Source organism: Onychostruthus taczanowskii, unplaced genomic scaffold (genome assembly GCF_017590055.1).
Source record: "Onychostruthus taczanowskii isolate IOZ18803 unplaced genomic scaffold, ASM1759005v1 scaffold60, whole genome shotgun sequence".
Classification (NCBI taxonomy): domain Eukaryota; kingdom Metazoa; phylum Chordata; class Aves; order Passeriformes; family Passeridae; genus Onychostruthus; species Onychostruthus taczanowskii.
The window spans coordinates 4,527,191-4,553,856 of record NW_024503680.1 but is presented as its reverse complement, the minus strand read 5'-3'; the positions used below and the strand labels follow the sequence as shown (position 1 = coordinate 4,553,856).

Sequence of the window (26,666 nt, the reverse complement as noted above, 5' to 3'; positions counted from 1 at the left end):
TCATCTTGATAGTGGAGCAGCTCAGTTTCCTGGGCTCTTTGCCTCTCACTGCACTCAGACGAGACCAGCAGCCTCCGCAGCACTTGCTGAGATTCACTGCAGTCAGGAGAGGGAATCCTGTCCTGCCCCACATTCTCCCCCATCTTCTTTCTGATGACCCCGATACAGGGCAGAGCTGGCAAGAAAATCCACCCTCGGAGTTCAAATTGGGCAGCTTTTGTGTTTTCTTTCTGACTCATGAAGCGTCCTTAAGGTCCAGCCCGGTAGGACACCCAGGGTACAGTCAAGGCTCTTCGCTTGCTTGCTGGGGCTCACACTTGTGTGAGCCAAGACTTTGCCTCTTGCTTTTCCGCTGTTTCCCATGGCTCTATCCCGCTCCGCGCCGCTGACCTTTTGTTTGGTTGTGTTTGCTTATTTTTAAAAAAAAAGTAAAAAAAAAAAAGTAAAAAAAGAAAGGCTGGGAAATGGCGAGCTGGGGGAAAGGAGGGGGATACAGGGGTCGTATAAAGGGCGGCTATAGGGGATGGGAGGCGGTATAGCGGGGCGCAGTGCCGCGGGGCGGTGCGGGGCCCCTCCCGGTGGGCGAGGCGGGGCGGAGAAGGGCGGGGATGTCCCGGGGGGGTGTCCCGCCCACCGGGAGGGCCGTTCCCGGGGGATAAAGCGGGTGCGCGGGGTGGATGCGGCGATGGGCGCGGGATGGCGGCGCTGGGGGCGCTGGTGAAGAAGGCGTGGAGCGTGCGGAGGTTCGTGGTGCTGCTGTGCGCGCCGCTGGCGCTGGTGCCCATCCTGCTCAGCCTCCCCCCCAAGGTACCGCCAGGGGACCCCGGGTGGGCACTGCGGGCTGGGGACCCCCGCTGCGGGGCGAGGGGCACGGGCAGCGGCACACCGCGGGGCAGCGAGTGGGGCACGGGGCAGGAGAGCGCCCCGGGGATGCTGCGCCGGGAGCTCGGGGTGAATGGAGCGGCGTTCCACCCCGGGAGCGGCGGGACACGGAGCGGGGACACAGCCTGGCTGCTCCGTGCCACCGCTTGCCGCAGCAGCAGCAGTGCTCGCCTCGGGAGAGGGGCACCCTGCTGCCTGCCGGGGCTGGACCGTGGAGCAGAGTGGGCTGCGCAGCTCCTCACCCTTCTGCAACAAGATGAGCGAGAGATCAAAGCGAAGGGAGCTGCTTTTTTGCACCGCCTGGATTCTTGCGAGTGAAGGCTAAACAAAGCTGAGTGGTGGGGAGAAAAGTGGGAAAGCAAAGTGACACCCTTAGTACTTCAGGAGCATACTCTGAGTGCCATATATGACAGAAAAGCCTCTCCATTTCAGAATTAATCAGCTCTCTGGAGAGTTACTCCTCCTTGAGACAATTTCCTAGATCATCAAGGAAGTTGGAGTCAAATGCATTGGTTTAAAAAGCAGATGTGAGAAACCCTCATCCACCTTAAAGAAACCATGAATCACTGGCACACAGGGAACAAGGAATCAGAAAGTGGTGGTACAATCAGCAAGAGAGACAGGACTGTGCTCCCATCAGAAAAGACTCTGCTCCTGGTCTGGACCTCCTCCATTCCCCTCCCTCTTCTTAACAGCAGATATGTAATTTTGCACAAATAGTAACAAATCAGTTAATGCCCACAGCCATCCCGGGCAAGTGTGTCCTGTGGTCATGTCGGGCTTACGGGGGGAAGAAGGGATAGGTAACATGAATTCTCTTTAATGTTTCTTATGTGGACATTGGGAGGTGGGAGGATCGTACCACCTCAAGCTCAGTGGCAGTGATCAGTGCCTCTTGCTGGTACCCAAGCGCCCTGTAGTTTTTACCAGTAGTGCCCAGATGGCATTTGGGGAAACTGAGGCAAGACCAGCATCACCCAGGGCGGGGCTTTGCAGAGCTGGGGTGGAAGCTAAGTGCCCGGTGCTGGGAGTCTGCCTGGCATCGCTGGCACATCCCCTTAGCGATGGGAGTGACGGTGGGACAGGGGGCTGCAGGGCTGTGCTGCAGGGCTGGGAGTGACTGCCCCGCTCTGGTTTAATGTTTCTTATGTGGACATTGGGAGGTGGGAGGATCGTACCACCTCAAGCTCAGTGGCAGTGATCAGTGCCTCTTGCTGGTACCCAAGCGCCCTGTAGTTTTTACCAGTAGTGCCCAGATGGCATTTGGGGAAACTGAGGCAAGACCAGCATCACCCAGGGCGGGGCTTTGCAGAGCTGGGGTGGAAGCTAAGTGCCCGGTGCTGGGAGTCTGCCTGGCATCGCTGGCACATCCCCTTAGCGATGGGAGTGACGGTGGGACAGGGGGCTGCAGGGCTGTGCTGCTGGTTGTGCTGCAGGGCTGGGAGTGCCTGCCCCGCTCTGAGTGACTCTCAGGGGACCTTCGGTGCTGTGTCTGAAAATGATTTGTGAGTAAGATAAGTGGTGTATTGTAAATGTGGAAACTGGTCTCCTCTTAAGGTTTGTGCTTTAGCATGTGATGGATGAGCTGCACATAAAGCAATCTGCGGCAAGACTTTGGGGGCTGGAGGATTTTTTTGCACAGCTCTTGTGCACCAGGAACCTCTGAGCCTTGGGTGGAAGTCCACAGGGCAGTGAAGACACTGTGGAATTTTGCACCGTTGACTTCAGCGTGAGCCGGATTTCACCCTCATGTTTTGACTCAGATCCATTTGAGAATGACTTTTTTTTACATCAGAAAATAAGTAATGGTCACTATGTAGTGAATATAGAATAGTTTAGGTGCTGTAAGGACACAAAGCTGGCACTTAGTTCTGCCTGTTCAGTGCTTGTCAGGTGAAACCTTCTCCTTTGAGGTACAAAATGCAACTGTTAAGTTAAAAAATATAGATTGACCATTGCTTTATTTAGTGGCACCATATATGAAAAGAGACACTTATTTGGATTTAATGTCACTTTTTTCTCTGTTTTATATTATTGGCTGAGTTATGAATAGGACTGTGTTGCATGTCCTCAAGGAGCAGAAAACACATTGCACAACAGGTACTAAATTCCCTTGCGGATTCATAAGTGAATAGTTACATTTCTACATTAATTTTCAATAGCTGAACAAATGACTTCAAGTGTATTTAATAGCATCTTGTTTGACTTTGGCACTTGGTAAAATTGTGATAGGATTAGAGAGGGAGGAGCTGCACTGAATACTGAGTGCAAGCTCATGTCTGTTTTGTGCAGTGGTTAATAGTGAGAAGAAATCTCAGATGAACCCAGTGCTGTAGGAAGGGCCTTGATCTAGATGCTCTGTGTGCTGAGGTGTGTAGTGTCACACAGGCAGTACAAGGATTTGGGTGTTCAGGAAAGGGATTCCTGTATGTGTACAGAACTAAAAAATGTCTCTGGTGTAATGGTGCTGCTTGCTCCCGCTCAGCTCCCCAGTGAGATGTTAGTCCACTCCAGGGTGCAGTCCATGGAGGACCTCATGGACAGGTGGTCTGACCAATGCTGTTTTATTGAAGAAAAAATGGTGTTGGTAAAGCGGAAATGTTTGCAGCTGAGTGGACAGCAAAGCAAGGATACAGCTGTGGTAATGGAAGGAGACCCTGGCAGAGCTGGCTGCTCTGCTGCTCGCCTTGGGGGTCTGTTCTTCATTCCCCATGGATTTTAAAACATCACAGGTGGTAGCAGTGGCACTGGCTGGTGCCTGTCAAAACCTGGATGCTCACATGAGTGAACATTTCAAGCAAGTCCAAACTGCAGCTTCCCCAGGTTCTCCCAAGGTTTGGCATAGGGGGAACCTGTAGCTGTTAACTCCTGTACACATTTGTATCTGTTCATGTTCAGGGGTCAATGATTCATCCAGGGTTTCAACACTAAACTCTCTCACTTGTTCAACAAGAAAAGAAACTTGCTGTTGCATCAACAGGGGATTAAGTTCTGACGTCTGGAGCTTGCCTGACCCCCTGTCCGCAGCCCGGGCCGCGAGGGGCTGTGGGAGAGGAAGGGGCAGGTTACGCTTTTAACCACCCTGTGAGAACAGCCAGGGGAGGAGCAGGACAGGGGTCAGCAAGCAGGGGATCAGGGGTGGCAGAGTGTGGAAGTTGTCCTGGCACGTGATGGCACAGGCTGCATGCCCTCGCTGCTCAGGCGGTCTGTCCTGCCGCCGGACTCCAGCCCAGCTCGCGCTCTCCTGGGCAGCCGGGTCGTGAGAGCTGCTGCAGGTGTCCAGCAAGAGCTCAACTGACTGGGCTGCTCTGGAGTTACTGGGAGCTGTCCCAGGCAGGGCATCCAGGGACAGCAGGAGGAGGCAGGAGGGGTCCTGCGTGGTGTGCAGTCACTGTGACAGCCGTGATGCTGCCGAGTGCTTGTGCATCTGGAACGGGGGGTGTTGGACGGGCTGGAGAGCCCTGTGCTCCTGCTGGGATGTCGGAATGCTGCCTGGCAGGGTGCAACAGAAACTGGTGGGAGAGGAGAAGCAGTGAGGTCAGCCTCTGCTGGTCTCAGGGTGAGCCTTCCCCTGTGAGAACGTGTCTTACAGGCACCTCTGCAGTCATTTCCTGCTCTGTCGATGTTAAAAATCTGCTCTCGCATCATGTCACCATTTACATGCTCCCTACTGGGATGCTCAGAAATTTTAATCTCCCAAGGGATTGCCACCATAAGAAGCCACCTCAGCTTTGTTTCAAGGGCAACATTTCACTTGGATCTCGAGACCAGGAACTCATGACTTAAAGCTGATAGAACACTGTGGCTGTGGCTCCTCGGATTAGTATGTCCTTTCTGAGTGATACCCTGTGATGTGGGTGCAGTGGGCTTTCCAGGGAAACCTACACTTAAGTGACATCCCCCTGGAAACACAAAAGAGAATCCATCAGGTCTGCTCTTGCTCACTGGTGAGGGACTCCAGCATCCACATCTTCAAGCTGTGATTAGAGCTCTTGCCAGCTGTCACTCTGCAGTGGTTTTTCTCCAGATCCCTATGTGAGTCCCTTCACAGAGGGATGGTGACAGGGCTGGCACTGCTGCTGTTATGGTAATTGCCCTTGTTTTTAATTGATGGCCTCTGTAGGTGGTGATTGTGTAGAGGGAGGCTGGTGTAAATGGTTTTGTCTGCAGCCTCCTTTCTGCTAAATAGTGAAATGAAATTTCTGCTTTGTGGGTGTGTTTGCTGAGACCTCAGGGTGTGTCTGGAGCAGCGCTTTGTGTCCATCCCATCAGGCAGCAGAAGGAAATGCTCTGTGTGGAGCCACTTCCCAGGAGCCAATTCTCTGCACAGGGGTCTGTGTGTCACCTCTCGCTCTGGGTGCTGCTGAAATGGCTGAATATTTGTCCCGTGAGTGGAAGTGCCTGTGACCCCCCTGCTCAGGGGGCTGTGAATGATTGCAAAGAGCTGGGGCAGGGCAGGAGGGGCTGGAGGAACTGTTCTGCTGGAAGGGGCATGGGGGCACTTTTAATGAGCTGTGCAAAGAGCTTGTTCCAACAGCTTCTAATGAACTCAATGTCTACAGCCTCTTGGCTTGGTAACAGCTGAGGCAGCCAAATCTGCTAAAAGGAGCTCTGAGCAGGCAAATAGGGCCCAGTGCCTTCAGAAAACAGACTTGACTTCCTCAGTGGCCATAGAGCAATTTAAAATTAACTTGGATTTGATGGGTCCTCGTGGTTAGTACAGGGAGACTTTAAGATCTTCTAGAATAAAAATGACACTGCTTGCACTGGAAAGCAAAGAGCATGAAGGGTGTTTTTGTGGGCAGAGGGGTGATGCTAATGTAGACAAAGAGGATGAGAGTGGGTTGTCCTGCACGTTGGAGTGGAGCTGGATCCTGGCTGGAAAGCAGAGCAGGAGCATGGACAGGCAGGGAACAGTCTAGAGAGCAGCCTGACAGAGAAATAAGTGATTATAGCCTGGTTTTACATTTCATGCACAAAGTCCATCTCTGCAGTGTTTGTGTGAGGTGATTTGGGAAAGCCAGTTTCACAAACCTGGAAGCAATGGTTGGTTTAAAGATGAGAGCAAGAATTTTAGTGGGGAAAGAGAGGGATAACTGCAAGTACAGTGACTGCATTTTACCACATCCTCTGTGAGCTTCGGTCCAGAGAGAGGGCCAGCCTGGCAAAGAGCAAGCTGGCACTGGGAGGATGTGAAAGCAGCAATGCTTGGGTTGGGGGAAAGGGAAGTCTTTATTGACAGGAGTTAATATTAATTGGAAAACACGACTGCATATAAAACATGTCTGCCTGATTCCTGCCTGTGTCTGCAATGGTTGACTCTATGATTGTAAAGTCTTTTCCTAACTACTTTTTTTCGGTGGTTCTATGAAAAGAGATATGGAAGAAATCCCTGGGCAGGGTGTTGAGGGTGATGAACACAAATGTAATGTTGCCAGATGGACAGTGCAGAAAAAGCCACATTCATTGAAGCATTTTTGTTCTATACTGAGCAAAATTCTGATAGTGCAATCCTACAGCATAAGAAATTGACTGATAATAAATATTTTTACTGTGACAGTAACTAAACAGAAATTTAAAATTTCATACATCTAACCCTGGCTACTTTAAAATCTATAAGTTCAGACAACTTCCATACAAGAGTTTTTCAAGAGCTGCCTGAAGAGTTTGTTGTGTACCAATAAAGTGGGTGTATTTCTACAAGCCCCAGTACAGATGGAGATCACCAGGGATGCTGACCACATGCCAGGCTGATCTGTAGCCTCCCTTGGGAAGAATTAAAAAAAAAATAAAATGTAGGAGGTCATAATATGTAATTAGCTCAACACAGCTGCATGACTGGCTACCCACAGCCAAGGTGGTTAATGTGGTATTTGTGTGTATGGGATGTGTGAAAGTTGACAGCAGCAGTGAAGAGTCTACCAGGCTGCTCTTTGTTGAGTTGGTGACTTTTTGCCACGCACTCAATTTGCCCACCTTATCTGAGCTTCAGCTGTCTCATTTGAAAGGAGATTTTTTTTTTGCCAACTATGAAATACCTCAAGAAGTTTAAATAAAAGTGTTTAATAAGCTTTGTGTCATTTTAGCAGAGGAAAATAGATTCCCTGAAGCTCTTGCAGTTTTGTGGCCCTGTGTTACTGGCCCTTTCTAGCCACTCTGCAAATAGCCAGAGGGAGCAAAACGACTCCACTGGCAGGGAGGCTGGTAAACAGGGCTTGGGCTGAGTCCAGATTACATAATGCTTGCAGGAGCTGGGTTAGTAGAAATCAGATTCACAGACCCATCCTGCTGGAGAGCAGGCAGTGGGCACAGTGGGGCTGGCAGCACAGTTACAGCTGTGCCATGAGATCACTCAGTGCTTGTTTTCTGCTCCAAGGAGTTCTATACATCACAGGTAGAATGTTTCTTTGTGATAGCAGAGGGATAAAAGGGCTTGAGAAGCTCAAATTCAGCCAAAATCTCTCTCGGTATTGGTATCAATGTCCTGGAGGAGCCCTCTTTTAGTTGGTTAGAGGGTGTGGGAGAGTCTGTGTGGCTGATGGGCTGTGATGACCCTGCAGCATTCAGGGGTTGATGGAGAAAACCCAAAGTGCCAAGGCAGGGCTGCTTTGAGCACCGAGTCTGCCGGGTGGGGAAGCTGTGGGCCCTGGCTCTGATGGGAACAAGGTCCAGCTGAAGGTCCTGGTGTCCCTTCCAGGCTGGCAGTGGGGACTGGTGGCTGTGCCCGTGTCTCGGTGCTCTGCCGGGTGAGCCAGCCCGCCTCACCTGACCCACATTCCCTGCCAGAGCCTCCTTCCCTGGGCACCTCATCTGCCCTTCCAGAGACAGCCAGGGCTCCTGCCCACAGGAGACAACCTCGTGGCTTGGCTCCTCTGCCACAGCTCAGCAGGTCCCCCAGGGTGGAAAATCCCCAGTGCTTTGAGAGCAGCAAAGATGGATCTGTGTCTGCAGGGGCAGAGGTCGATCCCAAGGCTCTTGAGCAACAGGAGGAAGAGCTGCCGCAGTCCAGAGCCACAAGTGCTTTCCTGGAAATCATTAAATGGCTACAAAATTAACTTGATCACAAGATCCATTTTAAAGTTCATATGTGCCACCATGAACTTTGATAGAATTCTGTTGAAAAATATAAATACAAAGCTGCAGGGAGATACAAGAAGTAGGAGTCTTGACAGGGATGCAGCCAAGGGATGGGAGGATAAATATCATGTGGAGGTGATGGTGCCACACAGAGCAGCGAGTTCAGCTCAGCCTGTCCAGGGGCACCCTTGGCCAAATCCCTAAAGGACCATTGTCCTAACATTTGTTAGCTTTTATTGCTTGTGTACTAACCAAATGTAACAAACACTGGGGACATAATTGATTAACATTTACAAAATATCTTGTAATCAAAAAGCCTTAATTTCACATGGTTCAATTTTATTGATGACTCTTTTTTTCATTCTGGGGAATGCATGGTTGAAGTTGAAGTTATTGTGGATTGGTCTTGTTCCGTTTTTGTTCAATGGTGGTCCTATCTCAAAAACCTTTCCAATATAGCTGCAATTTGTGTTCTTTTAGGGTATAATAAATTGGATAAACAGCAGTACTGCTTTCTTCAAGTGGTTCCCTGTTGATCCATATAGGTTTCAAAAATGCAGGGAAGCCTTTCACATAGCAGTTCTTTCTGCCCTCTTTCATTTTTACGCCTTGGCTTTTGATCTTGCAGTGAAGAGGAGTTATTAGATTGATGCTCATTGCAGTGTTTTCCAGAACATTTTCCATACACTGGAGAATAAATATCCATTACTTATAATTAGTTTTCTAAATTGTACATCATCTATTTTATAAAGTCAATTAAAGGCTTCACTGATATGCTCTTGTATCATTGTTGAATATTTTCAGTTGCTCTACTCCTCTAAGAGCAAAAGTGTCTTCACTTTGAAGTTGACTTTGGTGCAACTTTCCTTGTGGGAAACTGAAGAATATTTTGCCAGTGGGAGAAAAAAAATATCCATATGGTCTTTGGAAATCAAATGGAAAAGAGCTTAATGAGAGCAAAGCTATTTCTTTGGCATATAAAAAGAATCATAGTAAAGAGGAATTATCAGTTGGCACAGGCATTGAATCATTAATCTAGTGGCAAACACTTTAAAATCACTATGTGATTCTTTATTTTGGTCACTGCCAGGTTTGCTGCTCTGGTCCTGCTGCTTTAGGGGAAATGAAGCACGGGGAGCACGTGAGAGCTGCCAGGGCTGAGCTGAGCCTGAGGGTTTTGCTTCACACACTCTCATATGTCATTTTATTGGCATCTAAAATTAGGTCTGAAAGTGATCTTTAAATCCAGATCTTGGGCACCCATTGATGCTGCTACAATTAATGTATGGAAAAAAAAATCAGTTACACTCAGTTCTGCTGTGTTCCTGTTTCCACATTCACTGAAGTGCTGGGGCCTTGCTAGCAGGACATCTTGTCAATACAAAGCTTGGGTGCTAAAAGAAAATCATTCTATAAAATGATTCTACAAAGATTTCTATAGTTTTGTCCACCTTTCAAACCCTCACTTGCAGATGTAGTGAACATATAAATCCATGTTGGTTTTGACCTCATTCAGCCCAGGCCTGCAGCAAATTGTTTGTAGCTGAACAGGCAGGTGTGGCTGTGCTGTACCTGCTCTGGTGCCTGGCTGAATCCTCAAATGATGGGGCTGAGATCACATTATCCCCAAAATGGAGCTCCCCACAGTCGCCAGCCCACGCTGTTCCCAGCCTTGGCAGGGAGCAGAGCCATCATCTCCCCCTCAGCAGCCCAGGGGAGGGAGGTCCCAGCAGAGGGACAGAGGTGCCTTTGAGTCGCAATTCAACCTGCTCAACAAGCTGGAAAAGTGATAAAATAAATAGTTCCGTGGCTTCCAAGTGATGCTCAGCAGTTATTTATAGCGCTGTGGGCACTCTGCCTGTGCTTGTTGACAATATCCCTGTTCAGCCCTGCTGTGGCCGAGCTCGGCTCTGCGCTGGGCTCTCCCGTCCTGGCCGCTTCCTTCCATCGCTCATTGTTTTGGCCGTGGCTGTGGTGACAGATGGCTTTGGTCTAGTTTGTGCCTCCTGGGTGGATGGGTGAATTCATGCTGTGGCCCGGGGGCGCTGGGTTTCTGCCAGCCTTGGCCAAGGCTGGGGTGATGCTGGGTGATGCCTGCCCGCAGGAAGTGCTGTGACACCGGGGTGCTTGATTTACTGATTTCCGTAGGGACTGGGATCAGTTGCCATGGAATGGGTTCTCATAAATCACTTGGGAGACTCTGAACCAAGAAAGGAAACCTTTCTGAGCGCTGCCTATTGCAAATGTGGGGAACGTACATCTCCCAAGGCTGTTTTTGCCTAGCTGTGCAGAGCATGGCCTGTGGAAGTTGGAAAGAAAGCACAAACATTAAATGGGTCAGACACCTGAGCATGTCAGCAGCAATGCCAGCCCTAATTCAATATTGTAGGACAATTCTTGGTCTCCAAAGGTTCCTTGGTTGATGCCTATGAGCCTGCAGCATGTGGGAAGATCAGGCAGTCAGGGAGGATTTTGGTTTTGCTGTGATCTCAGATCAGTCCTGAACACCTTATACAGTGTAGGGGGGAAGATGTACTTGGTGGAAATTATTTCAGAGAAGTACCTTATCCTTAAGGGAGTAACTGGAACATTTTGCTTCTCTGAGTATCTCCAAGTGATGTCTCTGTAATGCCACATCTCACTTTTGCTCTCCTCCTTTTGCAGGAAGGAAGATGTCTCTACGTGATCCTGCTGATGGCCCTGTACTGGTGCACCGAGGCCCTGCCCTTGGCTGTGACAGCTCTGCTGCCCATCGTCCTCTTTCCCTTCCTGGGGATCCTCCCATCTAACAAAGTTTGCCCACAGTACTTTTTAGACACCAATTTCCTGTTCCTCAGTGGTTTAATCATGGCCTCAGCCATAGAGGAGTGGAATTTACACCGCAGGATTGCTCTCCGGGTGCTCATGTTGGTGGGAGTCCAGCCAGCCAGGTGACTATGGGAGCAGGGGGTTCTCCCTGGGGAATGTGAGCTGCAGGTGCTTGGGAAGAGGCTCTGCTGTGCTGCTGCAATAGTGGGGGCTGTCCACACCCCCATTTCTCCAGTTTATTGTGTTTGTTCAGCTGTTTGCCCCGGGCCAGTGCAGCACAGGGAGAATCGTTGGGTTCAGCCCCATACTTGTGCTCCATCCAGTTTCAGGAGGGTTATAGAAATCCTTTTTGGTATTGGTTTTGGTATCTCTGCACATGAGCTTTTCCCCCTCATGTGTCAGAGAACTTGCCAAACTGAAGAAATTCAGCTTTTCCTTTTTTCTCTCTTGCAGACTGATCTTAGGGATGATGTTGACAACGTCTTTCCTGTCCATGTGGTTAAGTAATACTGCCTCCACTGCTATGATGCTTCCAATTGCAAATGCAATTTTAAAAAGCCTCTTTGGGGAGAAAGACACATCTAAGGATATGAACAGGGAAAATGAAGAAAACCAAGGTAATTGAGACAGGGCAGTAGTATAAGCCAGCTGAGGTCTGCCCTGCTGCTCCCAAATCTGCCCCATTTTATTGACTTCACTGGCACAAATGCCATGTTCACTAGCTTGCAGCTTGATCTCAGGGCTGGTCCCACTTTACTGCACACTTTATCCCCATGGTGGAAGAATACTGGCAGAAAACTCCCTTTTATCTGCCCTTTCCACATGGCATGCAGGAGACAATGACTGGCCTGGAAAACCAAAGAGGTGATGCCCAGCCAACCTGCTCCGTAAACCTGCTGCTGGCACAGGTTAAAGTCCAGCTCTGTGGCGCAGTGGTGGTGGGATTTGTAGGGATGCTGTGGGGATAGCTGGAGCCAGGGAGGGCTGTGGATAGGGCAGGTGATGCTGGGGTCCCTGCCTGTGGCACCCAGAGCTGTCGTGCACTTGGGACACGTGTGTTCTCTGCTTTTCCTGTGTCTTCACCCATGGAACTGGAGGAGAAAGCAAGGACTCAAGGGAAGGCTGGCAGGTTAAATATCTGTCTATAAAGTGCTTTGTGATTTTTTCCATCTCCCTGTTGCTGTTTGGTGTTGTTCCTGAGCAGGTTGAGGATAGGTCAGGGTGTGTGGCCAGGTAAGGCCTTTCTCCAGCCCTCTCTTCACAAGCCATTCACCAGAAACTTGGGCTTCTGGCAGGCAGTGATGAGAAACAGCGATCCAGAAATGACATCCTGACATCCCCTTTGCAGCTGTTGCTGATAGCTGGAGCAGTACTCACAGCTTCTTCTTCTTCTGCTTCTTCTTGCACTAATTAGTAATTCCTCTGCCTCTGTGATTTAAAAGCAATGGCTTCTTAGTTCCCACTGAGTCCTAAGGTGGATAAAGGAGTCCCCAGAAGAAGGCTCAAACATGTGCACATCTAATAAAGATACAGTTAATAATTCATCATTGATATTTAGCAATCATGAGATATTTGCACTCCAGGTTCCTTTATCATGTTTGCTTTATGAATTTTTGACTACTCACATCTATTAAAATCAAACTCACTGATTTCCTTGCTGTAGTTTCCTGTTCTGTGTTTTGTCAGTCTGCCTTTAACTTTTTGTCCCCAGTCTCTGAATTTGAGTGTGCAGTTGTGGCTGTAAATACAGTGGAGTTTGGGAACACATAAAAAGAAGATTCCCCACCTTGTCCTAGACACTGTTAAGCACAGAATTAACATCCTTGACTCACACTTGCAGCGGTAAGAGAAACCAGAAAAAGCAAGGGAGAGGCATGCAGGTAGAAGAATGAATAAAGTGATGCTTTGCAAATATCATGTGATGGTGTGATTATGGTTTTTTTGGTGTGTTTTTTTTTTTTAATTTTTTGAGATAAAGGCTTTTAAAAGTTATTTACGATACAGGCAAAGGAGGAAGCACCTATAAAATGTACATTTCATGCATGAAAATCTGCATTTTTATGTAGACTTTTTATTTGAACTTTAGTGTCCCAAGGTAGACTCATCCTTTTCTGTAATCTTTCTGAATGGATGAACAAAGCTGAGGTCCTTGAAAAAGTGATGAGTCTGATGTTACACTTAGAAGTGGAGATGAGAAAAAGGTATACTCATTTCATAGTTTATTAAATGTTTATAATTTATCTGAATTGTGATCTGTGCTCCAAAAAAGACAGATTCATTTGTTAAGGGAGGTGTATGTGGAAGAAAACTTGTACAATAGCATGTGATAAGATCCATTTGCCAATTGACTTGGTTTTATAGCACCGTGGTAGAGTCCGTAAGGCACAAAAAAAACCAAAAAAAAAACAAACAAAAAAAAAAAAATTGGGTGGTTAAAAATAACAATTTAAAATATAATAAAGAATATGTGATATTTCAATGTATTTGACTTACAGCAAAAAAATCTCAGCCAGTGCATGAAACCAGTTTTGTGTAGGACTTTGCTTCCACACACGGTGCTTGAAATTAAGTGATCTCTGATCAGTTGGTGGCACTTTTTTCCTGATGAGAGAATCTCAAGTTTTCAATCATTTATGTCCACACTCAGCCATGTGGGCAGCATGTTATAGATCAGCAAATACTTACATTCTTTTGTCATTGACAGCTAAAACTGGGTGTAATAATTTGCTCATTTTCACACGCTTGGCTTCTGGTGCAGGAGAGCAGGTAGTGAGGTTGGGTGGCTGAAGTCCCAGCTGGTTCTGGTGGATCAAAGCAGGGGTATAAATTTAACACCAACAGACATTTTTCAGCTTCTAGAACTTTCCTTTGGGAGGTGAGCCCTGTAGTTCTCTCTGACATCTCCAGCAATAATTGTGTGACAAGCTGGAATCTGCTGTGCCAGCGAGCCTGACCTCTTTCCTGCTCCTGCCCACTAACTCCTCATTGGCAATATTTCATTTCTCTGAGCGCCTTAAACATCTCCAGGCAAAAATCACAAGAAAATATTTCCAATATTTTTTTCCTTCATAGATAATATTCTGCAAATTCAAGATAAACTGCATTCAGTGCTTGAGGTGTAACTGAGTCACGGATTTGGAAATTATGTCTCTAAAGGGGTAGATGGGAAATGTGCATTTTTGGACAGTGCTGCCTGGTTTGACTGCCTAATCCCAGACAGTGCTGGCAGGGTGTGGCCACAGCACTGCTGCCTGAATCCCTCAGTGGGTGGAAATAGTTCTTTTCGGGTCTTCTCAATGTTTTAGAAACGTTTAAAAATGTCATGAAAGCAAAAATTATCTAGGAAAAGCATTTCTGCCTCTAAGGCATATGAGGTATTTGGGTGAAGTGGCCACAGAATTTTCATACTGCTCTGTGAGAGGTGTGTACAGCTGAGTCCAAACTCTGTTACCTTTGCCCTTTTCTGACTTATGGACCTGTAATAATTTTCAATTCCTTTTTTATAAATTTAATGGAAAAATCTCTGTAGTATGCCTGACTTTCCTTTGCATGGCTACCTTTGCAATCCTTCCTTGAAAACTAACTCACAGATGGTCCTGCTCAGATGGGCTTGTAGTCTGAGTTTAGCTGGGGAAAAAAGATTTAAAAATGTTGAGGTAGAATGAAATATTTTTGCAGACCAGGACTGGGCTTCAGTGGGACAGAAGTGTAAAAGCTTTTGGGCTAAATGCACTGAGGGACCAACAGTCAGCCATGGGTTAATGTTCATCCTTCTAATTACATCCCTTCATGGTGGCAAACTTGGGATGATAGCTCAGCATGTGTGTGTCCAAGCCAATTAACTCCAATTCAGTAAATTAGCCATGTGTAAAACATGACATTGCAAAAATCCTTGGTTCACTGAGCTGGAACGAGCACGGTGTCTTTGGTGCACGCGGGAGTGAGTCCAGAGACTTTGACCACTGGCTCTTCTCCATGCTTTTGAGATCTAGGTCATATTGGGTGGAAGAGGATTGGGTTTTGGGATAAGAAGGGGTGCAAGGAAATTTGGGGATTGCTGGGGTGGCAGTACCAGGGATTGGGCTCTGTCTGTAGCGTCTGCAGAGCACTGGGAAGTGCAGGCACACAAACCTCTGCCCCCAAAACCAGGCAGAGAGGACAAGGAAAGGCAGCAGAGCCAGAAGGGGTGGGGAAGGGCCACCTGGGCTGAAGGTGGGTAAAACTCACAAGTGCTCCAGTCCTGTGAGGAACGTGGAAAATGAGGTTTTAGCACATCTCCCAGCCTCAGGAGGTCAAGCCATGACCACAAATGCCACAAGCCTTAATGTCGGGTGTGGAAACAGAGAGTGATTGTATTGCATTTCCATTTTTTGATTTCAGTTCTCCCATGGGTTGGTGTGCTCAGGTCGTGTGCAGCTCCCAGTGTACTGGGACTGGCTGCTCAGCCTGCAGGGTCTGGCATTTGTGGAGAGGATGATGGGCTTGGAATGGTCCCTGCTGTCAGGGTGGCTTTTGGAGGACCCGGTACAAAACCTAATCCCCAAATGTGTCTCACTCTGGTCTTTAAAGAAGGAATTGCAGCCTTGTGGTGGCTGCACTAGATGTCTGCAGGGTGTGAAATTCTCACCCCATGGGAATGAAGCTCAGTGACGGGAAGTGCTCCTGCTGTGCCTTGGGGAACAAAGCCCAACAGTGTTCCTTCCTAAGAATGATTACAATTAATCCTCCCCCAAGAAAACCCACCCCAAACCCATGACTTGGTAAGGGATGCCCTGGAAGTCTGGGCTGTGTTAGAAGATCCCAAAGGCCGGCCTGTGGCAGAAGCTGTAAAGGCACCAAGTGTCTGGGTGTTGGAGGAGAATCTGGGTGCTGTGGTGGGGCTGGAGCAGTGGAGGAGGAGGAGGGCTCCTTCATCCCTGCCAGGTGTGAGCTGCTGACCCCATCCCCTTGGTGTGAGCTCACCCTTCATTTGCACAGCCTCTCCTCTAAGATGGTAGTTGTTTCCTCTGTCCCTCTGTTTGGTTCAAGGAGAATTTTCTAGATGCTTTGAACTGTTTTAAAGTCCTCATCTTTCTTTTTCAGCATCTTTACAGCAGAATAAACTTTACACTGTACCAACTGAGATGCAGTTTCTGGCAAGTACTGAGGAGTAAGTTAACTATAAAGTTTGTATTAGAGAGTTGAGAGAGAATTATCCCCTGAGCTAGACCAAGTTTTAGGAATTTGAAATTCAATCGTTGCAATGTTTTGATTATACTGAACATCCTGGTCGCTAGCAGCCTGATGATAAAAACCCTTCTCTGTGTGTCCAGCATCCCTCTGCATGTCCAAATCATTACAGACGTTTTTTTCATCCACTCTGAAATCACAGCTAGGGGTGTCTCCTGCTGGGGATTTGTGCCTTGGTTTTCTCAGGAACATCAAATGTGTGAAGCCCATGATGTAAAACCCCCCAGGATTTGCACACTGGCAATGGTCCTGCTTTGATAACAAGGATGGGGAGGAAGCATCTTTTCAGGAACTCAAAACCAGATGTTTCTTTCCTCAAATCTATCCAATTTTAGTTATTTTTCCTTTTGGCAGTCCTGTGGACTTTATGCTCAGTGTTACAAGCTGCTGAGGGGCTGGGCAAGGCACAGGCACCCTCAGTTCCTGTGGATGGCTCTGAGGGTGCTCTGTCCTCTGCAAGGCTGACAGTCCCGTGTGGCACTTCAGGAGCAGACCCCTCTGCAGCACTGGGCTGCTAAGGTGTCCTTGAGCACACTGGGTCTAAAACACTCCTTGAGCACACTGGTAGCTTGGATTTCTAAAAACTGGGAATTTTCCTTCTGTCAAGGCTCTGAAGTGGTTGCACTGTATTTAAACCAGGGCTTTCACCGGATTCTCTTTTGGACTATTTTAAAGCAAAGATCTGGCGGAGGAGAAGGAGCTTTCCAGTGATGCTCTCTCAGACTTAAAGAAGGAGGAGGAATACAAAACCAACATATGGAAAGGGTTCCTCATCTCAATCCCGTATGCAGCCAGCATCGGAGGTACAGCAACGCTGACAGGAACTGCACCAAACCTCATCCTTCTGGGACAGCTGAAGAGGTATGGGAGGCTGTCCTGGGATCCCTGTAAATCCTGAAGGATAGAGACACGTTCTTCATCCCTGCAGGAAATTCCTTTCTGTGCTGAGTGCTGGTTTGGAAAATTCATTCTCTTCCAGAATGTTTTGGGAAATGAAAGCAGGGAGTGCACCAGCTTTAGACTTAATAAGCAGGTTTCCAGCCTAGCCAGGCAGGCTGTCAGCCAAGCTGGAGCATGTGTGCTTCACTTCACTGATGCTTTTAATCCCATTGAATTTAATGGGACTTGACTCCACACCTACCATTAACCTGGTAACTGTTTTGATGAAGCAGACTGTGTAGTGCTTTGTGAGCAATTATAGCTACTGCAGTACGGGAGAAAGAAAAATAATGAACCCACTACTTCTTAGTCATAAAAGATTCCTCCTGTGTGCATGGGAGCAGAGATTTGTGCCAGCCCAGGTGCCCACAGGTTTTTCTTACTTTTAGTGACCTCTACAAGGAGCATATACAGCCTGTCCTGGGCCCTGCAGCATCCCTGCCAGGTTCATGTCCAGACTGTCCAGCAGTTTCTGTAGCAGGATTTAACCCTGGGTGTTCAGGAGTATCTTTGCACGAAGGCATTGTCCAGCTGGAGAGAGATTTCCAGAACTTTCCTTGCAGGCTTGCACAGCTGGGCTGGGTGAGATGGGGGTGGCAGGGTGTCATGGGAGTTGTCCCAACACAACGCTCCTCACATTTCCTTATGTCCAGATAACTCACAGGGACAGTTTCTAAATGCACAGGGGCAGGTTTGTGGGATATTTCACTGCTGATTTCAGATGCTTGTTTACCCATGGATGGAAGGGTTGCTTTCCCATCTTGCATTAACTTGATTTTTCCCGTTTGCTTAGTTATTTTCCAGAATGTGATGTGGTGAACTTTGGTTCTTGGTTTATGTTTGCATTTCCTTTAATGCTGATTTTTCTTCTCATGGGATGGCTATGGATATCCATCCTGTATGGAGGAATTAACCTGAGGTATGTTGATATTCACTATACGTATATGTAGTCTGGTTATATTAGCATTATGAAATATGTGTTGATCATGCTTTTCATCCTAAATCTGCTGATATCACCCAGGATCATCTCCTGGAAAGTGGGGGAATTTACAACTAACTCTAGCAGGCCCATCCCATAACAAGTAATCTAATTTTAAAAAACTGATATAAAATAAGAAGGTTTAAAAGATATCTCATAGTTGCATATACTTTATCCAACTGAAATACATGTACAGAGTATGTATTATATTCATTCAGTTAAATGTATAATTTTAAAGGTTGTTTTACTACCTGACTTTGGCCTGTGGAGGGTAAATGGCAGATTTTTAATCACAGAAGGAAAAGCAGGATCTAGCTTTGAACTCCATGATAAAAATCTTAGTTCCCCATGAAAGAGACAGGATTTCTTCTTGGGTCAAAAACCTGGGTTTGGAACAGATTACTTCACAAGAGGGATTAATTTTACAACAAGGTGTTAATCTGTAACTGAGAATAACATGTTTTTCCGGTAAATCTTTGCTGGACACATGCAACCCCTCACAGTGCACAACCTGAAGTGATTGCAGCACTGCTCTGCTGCTCATGTGGAGACCTTTTTCCCCCTCCACAATCTCACAAGTGATGGTAACCAAGTCAGAGTCTTGCTTCCTCCAGGGACCATACAGAATTTGTGATATTTAGAAAAGCCTTTAATTGTTGTTTTGACTTTAAAATGCAAATGTGGGGAGAGGGGAAAGAGAAGAACAGGTGTCCAAATATTTACATTGTCTCAGACATAGGGAAAAAAAGATCAGTGGGAAAGTTTTAATCCAGAAAATGCCAAAGGCTTGTCCTTGACTTGCTGGTGGGGTTTCTCAGGAGGCTCTGTGTGCTGTGTGATGCTTGGCTGGCTCCACTGCCCAGAGCTGTGCTGCTCTCACCGTGTGCCAGGGCTTGTGCAGAGCTGAATTCCCGTGTCCCTGGCGAGGGCTGGGCATGGCCCATCCCCAGCCCCGCAGGTGAGGGAAGAGGCCAAAGCCCTGGTGAAAGGCAGAGCTGCTGTGGAGCTCGGGGACGTGATGCTCTGTGTTTGCTTTGGCTCGTACCCTGGCACAGGGCTCGGCTCCATTGGGATAGCTGGGCCAGCACGGATGCCAGAATTCCCCCGTGGTGGAGGAGACACTGCAAAGCTCCTCAAGTACAGCCAGGGCTCCAAGGAGCCTTGCTTGGGCTCTGACTGCCTGGGAATAGTGGCTGGATTTCTTGGTGGGCAGGTCCTGCAGCAGGGCACGGGCAGGTGGACACTTGGGCTTTGCTTGAATCCAAAAGCCATTAAAAGGCTGAGGAGTGGGCTGGCTGAGATGAGGCTGCTGCTAATAACACTCCCAAAACCCAAGAAATTAACAAGCCAGGAACTTGAAATGCAGGAGCTTCTGAATGGTCAAAGATTCATCTCTGTGGAACATCCAGCCACCCTTTGAAACAATAAATGAATTAAGGAAGGGCAGGGACCACGGGGATGAGCAGGTGTGTCTGACACAGAAATTTGGGGTTGTAGCTTTAATCAAGGTCACAGTGTTAGAAACCAGGTTCAGTGTCATGGGATGTGATGGGAGATGAAGTGCAAGATATGAATATATCATTTGTATGCACATGCTCCAAAGGAGCAAACTGTGAGCAGTCAGTGCAGCCAGGCTAAGAGGCTTAGCCAGGAGCACATTAACATTCCCAGCCACTTAGAAATTCCTCACATTTTTTGTTGATCCTCAGCAGCATCCTGGGATCACCCAGGAAATTACAAGTGACTTGAAAAATGAAGGGACAGATTAATTTTCTGTGTCACCCTATTCCTAGTCGTTCTGTCCAAGTAGGTAACTTGCTTGGAAGGAAGACAAGGAAATCCTGCAATGTTGGGACTTTCATCTGGCAATCACAGCCCATGCTGGAGGAAATGTTCAGAATATAAATGGGAGGAAACTTCCTCACCTCTGCAGGGTCTCATTTATATGAATGCAGAGAAAAAGAACATATAAAATAAAGATTTATTACCTTTATCTCAGCAGAGATTTTCATTGTTAGTCTTCACAATCTGAAGATAACACAAACTGAGCTGCCAGTCCTGGAGAAGGACACTGAGTCCTGCATGTGCTGCATAGAAAATGCATTATTTCCTATGTGTCACTTAGGTCAGAGGCATGTAAAAATGCATGTAAAAATATAATTGTGTTTCTTGGCAGGGGCTGGAAAACAAAAAAGTCAAATATAAGAGTGGATGCAGAAGCCCGAGCCAAGGAGGTGATAAAGGAGGACTATCAGAAACTGGGTCCAACAAAGTGAGTTGTAAAGCTGGGACAGAAGTGAGAAAGAAATTAAGTGGGTTTGGAAATATCCTGTTTAAGAGTGGAGGACTGTGGGGAATGGAGCTTTTTAAAGAAAATTACACCTATATTTCTCCTCAGTCTGTTTGTAACCTGCTGAACTTTGCTTTTTGCATGCTCCAGCCTCCTCACCTTTGCTAGCATGAATAATTGCAAATAGCAGCTTGCCCTCAAATCTGAAGAACAACATTCCTGGTACAGAGGGAATTCATGCTGGGTTGTTTAATTACTCTTTATGATTTTTCTACTCCAGGAACAAACTCAGTTCTGTGTGAGCTAGGTGCTGACCAACACAGGCTGGATTTCAAGGGTTTGTGCATACCTGTCCTGCAAAGCAGCAGGCATTTGCTGAGAAGGCTGATGAATCATATTATGGATATGAATCATATGGATTATGGATATACTTTAAGATATCTTAAAGCTCAGAGAAAGTATACAGGAAGAAGTCAGATCCATGCCATGGAACAAATTATGTTTTCTGAATAATTCCCTCAACTATGCCAGTCAAGTGAGGAAAATAAAAGCTGGTACAAACTGGGGGTGGGGATTTTGGAGTAAAGCACCAGCAGAAAGAAAAACATGAGGTTTAGACTTCTGAGAAATGCCAAGAAAAAAGGGGAAGCAGGAAAAGCTGAGTATCTCCAGAAATCCAACCCTGAATATGTCCAACCATCCACTGATATTCTGGGCAGCCAAGATTACTGAAGACTGTGGAAACTGTAGGGTTTTTCCTTAAATGGTCTGTGTTTCCCCATCTGTAAAATAGTATTTTCATACCCAGGGCAATGCTGTGAATATCCAGTGATGTTTGTGTCATGCTATCGACATTGTAATTATTTCTGTTGTGTGGAACATGGAGTGGTTCTTCAAAGACAGCTCTCTGTGCCTGTGCTGTAAATGAAAGAAATTGGTTTATTTGTTCCATTCAGTACATTATCCAGCAGCCTGCAAAATGTCTCTGAAAGAATCAAAGTCCCACTTTGAGATCTAGGAGTGGGAAGGTCCATTAAGCTGAGCTCTACCAATTTGATTAGCAGCCCCATAACTAAAAATCAGCTCAAGCAGCCTCTTCCCAAGGGCTTGTGTGCCCTTGCCTGTGCTCAGAGAGATTTTAAATAGAATTTTGAGGCATCATCTTAAACCTTGGTTAAACCTTAACTCCACTAGATACTTAGTGAATGCTATTGCCTTTTACCCTGCTGTTTGTCATGTGTCTAAGGGACAGTGTTTAGATTTTGACCTTGGAGGAATTTGTTCCTGCTGTCTCCTGTATGATTTGAATCTCAATCATCCTTTTCTATGGCTTGAGCTGCAGTGCCACCATCCCTGGCTGAGGTCCTGGAGGGACATGGTCAGAGGAATGACCATGAGGTGCTGCTTGGCCCTTCCTCTGCCCCACCCAGAGGCTCAGCCCTGCATCCCACTGTTGGGACATTCCTGGTCTCCATCTTGCCTCTCCTTAATGCCTCCCAATGAGAGACTATTGCTGGCAAACACCAACATTTGCAAACAGATTTACAATCTGTCCCAATGTGTCACTGTAGCTGATTTTAGAAAATCAGCCTCACTTCTCAGCCAAGGTGCTGCAGCAGGAGCTGGACACTTGTCCTAGCTGGGATCCACCCCTTCAGCACATCAGCATTTTAACCTCATTTCTTTTCATTTCAGGTTTGCAGAACAGGCAATTTTCTTCTTCTTCTGCATGTTTGCAATCATGCTGTTCTCCAGGGATCCCAAATTCATTCCAGGCTGGGCAAGCTTGTTTGCACCAGGGTAAGACTTTATTTTCCTTCCACTCTGCCATTTTGCAGTAACATTTCCAAGTCAGTGACATTCCTGAGTTTCTGATTGTGTTGCTTAACACTGTTACTCAGATTTCCTTGAGTAAATTAACTGGGCATCAAGTAGCACAGCCAACTTTACATTTTCTGTCTCCTAGAGGAGGTGCATGAAGCAGTGGGAAGTTGTGATGTGTCTGTTTGAGGCCATCCCTAGGATTTAATGTTGGGAATGCTGTTTATAGGTATATTTACAGTAAAATACTGAGTTCTTTAGGCAATCCACTGATTTCACCAGTGGTCTGAAGACTGAAAAGATATCAGCAGGAGCTGATTCTGAGTGCTGTCCTGTCTGTTTGCCAGTTTGTGTCCCCTGTGACAACCATACCTTGTGAAGATGAATAGATACAGCAGTTAGGGGATGCTAGAGCTCAGAGAGTGTGTTGTTATTTCTTAAAAGAAGAGACCTTCATAGTTTGGTGGGTTTTTTCAAATAAAATCCTAGTTTGATAAATGTTTCCTTAATATAACAAAGTAGTTATGGACCTTTTCCTCATCAGTTAAAAACTCCTTAAATCTAACACAGGCTTAAGGTTTTTCCTGGATGGAGCCTGCCTTTCACCCAAGAGTTTGAGCATCTTGCAAAGAGCTCATATAAGTGAGATGTTTGGGCTCTGTCTCTCTTCCTCCCTGCAACAGGCTCAGGAAACCTGTCCTTATAACTCTGCAATCAGAAAACCAGAACATCAGTGTGGAGGGGATTAGATCTTGGTTTTTACTTTTGTAGGGCAGGTTTTATGGGAGTTCACGGCCCATGGTAGAAAATTAGCTCGACAGGGAATTAAAAAAGAAAAGAACTCTGAACAACAAGCATTGTTCAAACCTGATGGAAACTTGTAATCTTCTTTGGTAAATCCCTGTTCTCATAAACTTTCTAATTCTACAGGCTTCTGCTTCTTACAAGTGTTTCTGCTGCTTTTGGACAGGTTTATCTCAGATGCAGTTACAGGAATCACCATTGTGATTATACTGTTCTTCTTCCCTTCACAAAAACCTTCCTTCAGGTGGTGGTTTGACTTGAAAGGTGAGTAGGAGACCCCTCCAGGCAGGGACTCTGTGCTTGCCTGTGTCCTGGCAGGGCAGGCACGGGGCAAGGAGCAGTGCTATCCCTCCTTGGAGCTGCAGCGTGGAGCAGGATGGCTCAAAGGTGTCATTTGATCCTAAAGAGGCTTTTTTAAAAAAAATCTGAAGTACCAGCAGAGGCTCAGCAGTCACTGCCCTGCTGCTGATGGCAGGAGTGACTCAGTTGCCCATGCAGCTGTCAGGGTTGGTGGGATGAAGTGACCTGAAATGGGTGTTCATTTACCACAGCAGACCTGATGGTGGAACAGAGGTTTGGTGTCTGACTTCCCAACAGCTCCTGTCCTTCATGGACCTCTGAGAGGGCAGAGCTGGGCTAGTTGTCCGTTCTCAGATATAGGTGCTCTTCCTCAGGTTCTAGAATAATTTGAACTCCTAAAGCTCAAACTCTCCAGCAGGTTTTGAAGTCTTGGGTCAGTCCTCTCGAGGAGCAATGAAATACAAATTTTAATTCTTCTTGAAAAAAGAGATGATCTGCATGGGGAGAAGTAGCTGAAGGCCTTTTGTGGATGATGGAGAATCGCCTGGGGTCTGTGGGAACAAAATAGCAGCTGCTCTGAGTTATGCACATTTGTTGTGTTGTCCATACACAGGAAGATGTTTAATCAGGCCTCCTGTGGATAAAATATGTGCCCTTTTTCAACAGAAAATTTCAGTCCCTTTAGTGCATCCTTCCATGCAACAGAGCTCACTTTATCACGTATTAAGAAATAGCTTTTAAGGGCAATGAGCTCTCTGCTGTAAAACTCACTGGATGTTGAATGATAAATGGAAAATTAATAATTTTAATTCAAATGGCAGAATATTTCCTCCTTCCATGGACCCCCATCTGTTGAAGACAATGTTTATGTCTGTTACAGAGAGAAAATTAATCCGATATTAAATATTAAATCAAGAAAGCCTCACAGAAATCTTTACTGCTAGAATGCTTTTGATTTTATTTTAAAGTTAAGTTAAATGCTCCTTTAGTTGGCTAACTCAAGACACTCCGTGTGTGTATTTTATCAGCAGCTCATGGTCAGTGCTTCAGCACTGCTGTCAGACCCGTGGTGTCATTCAGTCAGGCCATGGCTGATGCTGCTCTTGGGGTGGGTGTTTGACACAGGCCTTTCCTCTTTGTCCAGCACCAAACACAGAGACCCAGCCCTTGCTGACTTGGAGGAAGGCCCAGGAGACCGTGCCCTGGAACATCATCCTGCTGCTTGGAGGAGGCTTTGCCATGGCCAAGGGCTGTGAGGTGAGGCCCACAGCAGATGCCATGTGGCATCATCCTGCCCAGCAGGGCTGGATCTTGTCAGGGGGTCACTTGGTGTTCCCGTTTGGCTTTGGAAAACTTCTATCAATGGAGTCATCACACTCCAAAGACATATTTGTCACCTCCAAGTGACAACAATACGCAGCAGATATTTACAACTCCTTGCAAGCTTGCTGTGAGACACCCTGAGGACAAGTTATAGGAGAGGACCAGTTCCCCTGCAGGGATGCAGAGGGATGATTCCTGTTTTTCTCTCCCTTCTGCAGGAGTCTGGCTTGTCTGTGTGGATAGGAGGCCGTCTGCATCCCTTGGAGGGGGTGCCACCTCCCGTGGCTGTCATCCTCATCACGGTTGTCATTGCCTTGTTCACAGAGTTTGCCAGCAACACTGCCACTATTATCATCTTTCTGCCTGTCTTGGCAGAGCTGGTAAGGTCATCCCATGGCAAGAGCAGCTCCTCCTCTGCCCCCTCCTTGCCCTGTCCCTTGGGTGGGTGGGTTGGTGTTGGATCTGTGCTGGGACAGGCACTGGGGAATTTTCCTGCTCTTGGGCTTCAGGCTCTTTGAAACCCTTGGGAGCAACAAGTCCAGCAGCATAATGTGGGCACTGAAGGATAATAATCCTTCAGACTTTGTTATGAGAGGTGTGATTATTTATTACAGAGTGTGGGATAGGGCTGGGCACAGCACACTGGCTATTTGCATCCTTTGGTTCACCTGCTGGCAGCTCAAATCCCCAAGGTCCAATTTCTGTTCCTTTCTGGTTTTCCAGGCCATTCGTCTGAAAGTGAATCCCCTCTATTTAATGATACCAGGAACTATAGGATGTTCCTATGCATTCATGTTGCCAGTCTCAACACCTCCCAACTCAATTGCATTTTCCTCTGGACATTTGATGGTCAAGGATATGGTAAGTTCCTTTAGATACATAAAATGATGAAAACAATCAGCCTTCACCTTAAAGAAGGGAGTTTTCTGTATTGTTAGTACTCAATGTGCAGTAAAATGAGAAGACAGCAGTATGATACTGTTCTCAACAGTGTTTGAAGGCAAAGGATGGAAGGAGCTTGCATGAAGTTGAAATTTGGAGCCACCATGGTTCCAAATTGTGACAAAAGTGGTCTTGAATCCCCCAGCCCCTTGTCCTGTTTGTCTAGTGTCAACAGCTCAACTTTCATAGGTTTCTGGATGCAGGAAGATTTCCCCAGCTCAGTGAAACAAAGCTTATGAGTAAAATTAGGCTTAGTCCCAGTTCCTGCTCACATTCCTGAGGCTAAACAGATGTTAATGTTTTTGATGGATCAAAGCTTGGTAAGCAGCTGCAGAATGGCCTTTGTGGCTTTAAGCCTGCTTTAAATGTTGCTAATATTAACAGCAATTAAACCTTCCATTTTTATAATGTTTGCATTCAAATAGTTTCGTGCTTCACATGCTGTAGATGTCCAGTCTAAACTCAACAGCTGTCTTTGTATTTCTTTTGTAGGCAAGAACTGGGTTGCTCATGAATCTAATGGGAGTTCTGCTTCTTAGCTTGGCTATGAACACATGGGCCAAGAGCATCTTCCAGCTGGGGACCTTCCCTGCATGGGCCAACATCCATGCAGAAAATGCCACCTCACTTGTGACAGCTGTAGAAAATGTCACTTTAAGTGCACTAAATAAAATATGAACAAAGCCACCCCCGGGGAAGGACTCACTCACTTAGGACTGGGGCACTGGAATCGTCAGAGTTTGCACAGGAGAAAAAGCCACGTGGCCGCTCACACTGTGTGGGACCTTCTGGTTTAATTTTATTTCTAGAAATTCTGGTCAGTGTCACAACATCCATTCGTTATTTTCTCTGGAGATCTTTCCCCACCTTTTGCAGGTACAAATCCGACTCTCCCAGGGTCCTTCTGTCACAGGTGGTTGTTAAGTGGACAACCTGTAAGCATGGAGCATCTTTGGGTAGATGCCTGTCCCCCCATGAGAGCTGATGAGCCTTGCTGCTCTAGCTTCTGATACCCTACCTCGTTTTGGAAAGCAGCCCTGGCAACGGGGTGGAAGCAACTGGATTATTTATGTGCAACCCAATGTGAGTGAGTGTATCAGAATCTGGCCGGGGAGGAGCGGCGTGGCCGGTGCTTCTGGCAGGGTGTGAGGCTGGGGTCTCGTTGCCATCTCATGAGTAATTCTCTCATGGAGGATGAAGACCATTTCTTCAGGTTTGTGTGTGAAGGGATGACTCAGGAGATGTGTGGGTAGGACTCGGTGCATTGCTCCA

General features: G+C 46.8%; 1 protein-coding gene across 1 annotated transcript; it reads left to right on the top strand.

Annotated features, from left to right (window-relative positions):
- Positions 1-696: 696 nt before the first annotated feature.
- On the top strand, positions 697-26,079 carry SLC13A3 (solute carrier family 13 member 3). The gene is made up of 13 exons (XM_041419254.1): positions 697-807; positions 10,624-10,889; positions 11,221-11,384; positions 15,850-15,916; positions 16,672-16,857; positions 17,729-17,854; positions 20,091-20,186; positions 21,900-22,004; positions 22,996-23,093; positions 24,274-24,386; positions 24,671-24,832; positions 25,176-25,313; positions 25,887-26,079. Exons 1-13 carry the CDS (start codon positions 697-699, stop codon positions 26,070-26,072), a joined length of 1,818 nt encoding a protein of 605 aa, XP_041275188.1. The 3' UTR covers positions 26,073-26,079.
- Positions 26,080-26,666: the final 587 nt, after the last annotated feature.

What these genes read in the sequence shown, in the direction of transcription:
- SLC13A3 (XM_041419254.1), top strand. Translation starts at nt 697, where the DNA reads ATGGCGGCGCTGGGGGCGCTGGTGAAGAAGGCGTGGAGCGTGCGGAGG. An exon ending in CAGAAACTGGGTCCAACAAA is followed by an intron (nt 20,187 to 21,899) that starts GTGAGTTGTAAA and finishes TTTTCATTTCAG; the next exon opens with GTTTGCAGAACAGGCAATTT. An exon ending in ATTTGATGGTCAAGGATATG is followed by an intron (nt 25,314 to 25,886) that starts GTAAGTTCCTTT and finishes TTTCTTTTGTAG; the next exon opens with GCAAGAACTGGGTTGCTCAT.